At 62.3% G+C, this 4,291-nt stretch overlaps 1 protein-coding gene across 1 annotated transcript in view; it reads left to right on the top strand.

Moving 5' to 3' along the window:
- The window catches only part of LOC107115670 (ras/Rap GTPase-activating protein SynGAP-like), a 43,638-nt gene that overhangs the window by 2,338 nt on the left and 37,009 nt on the right, over positions 1–4,291 (top strand). Inside the window, exons 2-3 of the mRNA XM_015417427.1 lie at positions 103–406; positions 1,306–1,424. Coding sequence (XP_015272913.1) covers positions 103–406; positions 1,306–1,424 — 423 coding nt within the window. The remainder of the gene's footprint in view (positions 1–102; positions 407–1,305; positions 1,425–4,291) is intronic.

Genomic DNA, 4,291 nt, shown 5'->3' with positions numbered 1-4,291 from the left:
GGCCCCCCCCCCCCGCGGAGATGGCCCCGGGAAACTCCCCTCGGGAGGCCTTCCCTTCCCGGCTGTAGGGGAAGGTGTGGGCGCGCTCCTTGCCCGTGCCAGAGAGCCAAGCGCCGGTCCCCAGACGCCGCGTCCGCGGAGGGAGACGAGAGGCTGCCCTTCGCCGCCCGCCCGTCGGCCGCCAGAGGGCAGCAGGCTCCCGGCAGAGAGAGGCCCTTACACAACCCTCCCTCCACCCCCGCAGGGAGGAGGCTCCGGCCGGCCGGAGGATGCGCTCGAGGCGCCCCGGGCGGCTGCACAGGGAGCCCTTCGGAGCCCTCCAGCCCTGCCCCTGGCCAGCAGGGGGGCCCCTCTCCGCCGCGCCCCCATGGCACCGGCCGGCCCCGCACCCCCGAGGCCAGTGGAGGCCCGAGCTGGCGGGGATGGGTGGAGAGGGGCGCGCAAGGGCAGGAGACTCAGGGGCCGGCCACCCCCCAGGCCCACGTCCCTCCCGCACCGAGCAGGGGAGCGGGGAGGAAAGGGCAGGCAGAAGATGGAGGGACCGTCCGTGGAGCTTGCAGGGAGGGGGGGGAGGGGGAAAGAGGGTGCCTTCCTGCGCCCCCCCCCCAACTAACCCAGCAGCCGCGCTTCAGTTCCCAAACAGTCAGGAGCAGTGTCCCCTCTCAGCTGAGTGAGTGTGAGCCAGCTCACAGGTCCTTAGCCTCCGGCTCACACCTTTTTGTCTCCGCTCAGGAAGGGATGGGGATCCAGAGCGAAGGCTCACAAGAAGACTCCACAGCTGAGAGGGGGCCTTGGGCAGGAGCGCCGGTGGCCTCGTGGGCCCCTTTCCGTCTGGACCCCTGCACCACGTGCCCCTTCTACCTTTGAGGACTTTGCTTGGGGAGGGGGTGGGGGGTGCCCCCAGAGACGGCTCAAGGCTTCCTGGCAAGGTGGTCCCTTGAGGGCCTGGGTGGGGCGCAATGTTCCCTCTCAGCTGTGGAGTCCTGTGAGCAAAAATTCTACTCGGTGAGCTCCTGGCATTCAAGTGGTGAGCGAGCCATTTGGCTGCTGCCTAAATTAGTTTGCTCTGGAGCCCCATCCCTTCCTGAGCTGAGACAAAAAAGTGTGAGCTGGAGGCTAAAGAACTGTGAGATGGCTCACACTAACTCAGCTTAGAGGGAACACTGGTGGGGGGTGGGGGGAACGGCAGGGGAGCTGCTGCAGACGAAAAGCCCCCCTCCGTGTGTGTCTGTCCGTTCGTCTGTCTGTTTGGGGCAGGAGGAACTGCCTGGGGTGTCTCCTTAACGCTCCCCTTTCCTCACGCAGATGTGCGAGGAGCTCCCCTGCACCGCGCCCAGTACATGCACTCCCCCTACGACCGCCCCTGGAACCCCAGATTCTGCATCATCTCCGGGAACCAGCTGCTGATGCTGGACGAGGAAGAGGTGAGCGGGGTGGGGGATGGGGGTGGGGGGAGGCCACGGGACCGACCACACGACGGACGACCTCTGAAGCAGGCGGACGACGACCCTCCCTGAGTGCAATGGACAGCGGCCCCCCCCCCAGGCAGGGTGGGGTGGGCAGGAGACAGCCTCTGCTCCCCCCGCAGGTCCTTCCCTGAATGTCACCTCCCCCGGCACGCGGGAGGGGGCTCCGCGGGGACCCACGGTTTGGCCGGGGGCCTGGACGCCAGTCGGAATCCTAGAACCGTAGAATGTTAAGAGTCGGAAGGGACCTTGCAGGTCATCTAGTCCAACCCCCCTGCAGCACTCTGCAGGAGCAGAGCCGGAAAAGAGCCCTACAAGATAACCCGAAAAAGGGTCGTCCAGCCTCCTCCGCTTGAAAACGTCTAGCGAAGGAGCATCCACCACCTCCCGAGGCAGACTGTTCCACTGCTCAACCACTCTTACAGTTAGGAAGTTTCTTCAGCCGGTATATCAACTCCCTTGTAATTCCCACCCATTCGATCTCTTCTTGCCATCCGGAGCAAGAGAGACTGCTTCTCGGCCTTTTGGCTAAGATCAGGTGTGGCGTAACCATAGCCTCTTCTCCACCCTCCAGTTCACCTGGTCCCCTCAGTCCTCATCCACCCCCCCACCCCCACCCCAGCTCTTTCCATCTGGATTTCTATGAAGCTCTGCTCTCCACCGCAGGGTTGTTGGGACTCACACGGCCGAGACCGGCTCCCCTGGAGAAAAACAGCAGCTTTGGAGGGTGGTGGCTTTATACCCTGCGGAGGCCTCTCCCCTCTCTGGCCCCTGCCTTCCCTGGGCTAAGCTCCAGGAATCACCAGGCCGGAGTTGGCAACCCTAGATCATGCCCCAAAGGCTCCGCCTCCTCCTCCTCCTCCCTGGCTGTGAAGCCCACTGTGGCCTCTGTTGAATCCTCCTTTGGTGTAGTTTGGTGTCCTGGTTAAGTGCGCAGACTCTAGATCTGGGAGAACCGGGTTTGATTCCCCCACTCCTCCTCCACTTGCACCTGGCTGGATGACCTTGGGTCAGTCACTAGTTCTGACCAGAGCTGTCCTTGAAAAAGAGCTGTTTCTGCCAGAGCTCTCTCAGCCTCACCTACCTCAAAAGGGTGTCTGTTGTGGGGAGGGGAAGGGGAAGGAGTTTGTCAGCCACTCTGAGACTCCCTTGGGTAAGGAAGGGCAACGGGTATACATCCACTCTCTTCTAGAGAGAGCCAGTTTGGTGTAGTGGTTAAGTGCGCGGACTCTGATCTGGGAGAACCGGGTTTGATTCCCCACTCCTCCTCCACTTGCACCTGGCTGGATGACCTTGGGCAAGCCGTAGTTCTGACAAGAGCTGTCCTTGAAAAAGAGCTGTTTCTGCCAGAGCTCTCTCAGCCCCCACCTGCCTCACAGGGTGTCTGTTGTGGGGAGGGGAAGGGGAAGGAGTTTGTGAGCCACTCTGAGACTCCCTTGGGTAGTGAAGGGCAAGGGGTATACATCCACTCTCTTCTAGAGAGAGCCAGTTCGGTGTCGTGGTTAAGTGCGTGGACTCTAATCTGGGAGAACCCAGTTTGATTCCCCACTCCTCCTCCACTTGCACCTGGCTGGATGACATTGGGCAAGCCCTAGTTTTGATAAGGGCTGTCCTTGAAAAAGAGCCGTTTCTGTCAAGAGCTCTCTCAGCCCCACCCGCCTCCCAGGGTGTCTGTCTGTTGTGGGGAGGGGAAGGGAAAGGAGTTTGTCAGCCGCTCTGAGACACCTTTAGGGAGTGAAGGCCCATGGGGTATACATCCAATCTCTCCTCTTCTTCTCCTTCTCCTGGCAAGAGAGCGCTTGGCCAGGGAGCCCGTGTGTCCCCCGATCCTTGTTCTGCAGCTCAGCTGCTCAGTCTGCGGCAGACATCGAGGAGTCGGGAGGGACAGCCCCTGCCTCGGCTCCCCTCACCGGGTCAGACTCCAGGCCCGGCCAGCCCAGCCCAGCAGGGTCCTTTGCACAACGGCCAGCCATGGGGGCTCCCCCAGAAGCCAGACCCAAAGCAGGCCACAGCGAGGGGGGGGCAGAGTCTCCCGCTGCCGCTGTTGCCCTCCCCCACAAGCGCTGCCGTTCAGTGGGGCTCTGCCTCCGAACATGGAGGTCCCATTCAGGATAGCGTCCAGCCATCGGTGTGCTTCTGCTCCACGAATGTGTCTGGTTTTAAATGTGCCCGTGGCAGCGACTCCAGCAAGTGCAAGACCCTTTCTGAGTGAAAACATGCTTAGAAGCAGCCCAGGAACTGGAAGGGGCCCCTGAGAGCACGCCCAGCCGCCCCTCCGTCCATCAAAGTCAGGGCTGTCTACTCTTGATGGGCAGCTGGCTCTCCAGGGTCTCCAGCGGAGGTCTCCCTCGTTCACCTACGACCTGACCCTTCCAGCCGCAGAGGCAGGTGGGGACTGAACCGGGGACCTTCTGCCGGCCCAAGCGGTTGCCCGGCCACCGAGCCACGTGGGCCCCTCCCCTCCCCTCCCTCTGAGCCATGACCTCGGGGCCCATCCTGCCTGGCACTCACCGCCATGCCGGAAATCAAAAAGCTGGAGGCTCCCTGAGAAATGGCCGCGCAGGCTCTGCTCAAAGACTTCCAATGGCAGACGGCCCCCTGTCTCCCCTCCTGTCAGGGCCCCTCTCCCCCCCCCAGCTGAAGAAGACATCTCCCCACCCCACCCCTGGCAGCCCCCCTCCTTTTGATCTCCTCCAGGTTCCTGCAGCCTTTCCTCCTAGGACAGTGACGGCGAACCTTTTAGAGACCGAGTGCCCAAACTGCGACCCAAAACCCACTTATTGATCGCAAAGTGCCAACACGGCAATTTAACCTGAATACTGAGG

Source organism: Gekko japonicus, unplaced genomic scaffold (assembly GCF_001447785.1).
Source record: "Gekko japonicus isolate JY-2015 unplaced genomic scaffold, Gekko_japonicus_V1.1 scaffold2685, whole genome shotgun sequence".
Classification (NCBI taxonomy): Eukaryota; Metazoa; Chordata; class Lepidosauria; order Squamata; family Gekkonidae; genus Gekko; species Gekko japonicus.
This window is presented reverse-complemented; position numbering and strand designations above follow the sequence as displayed.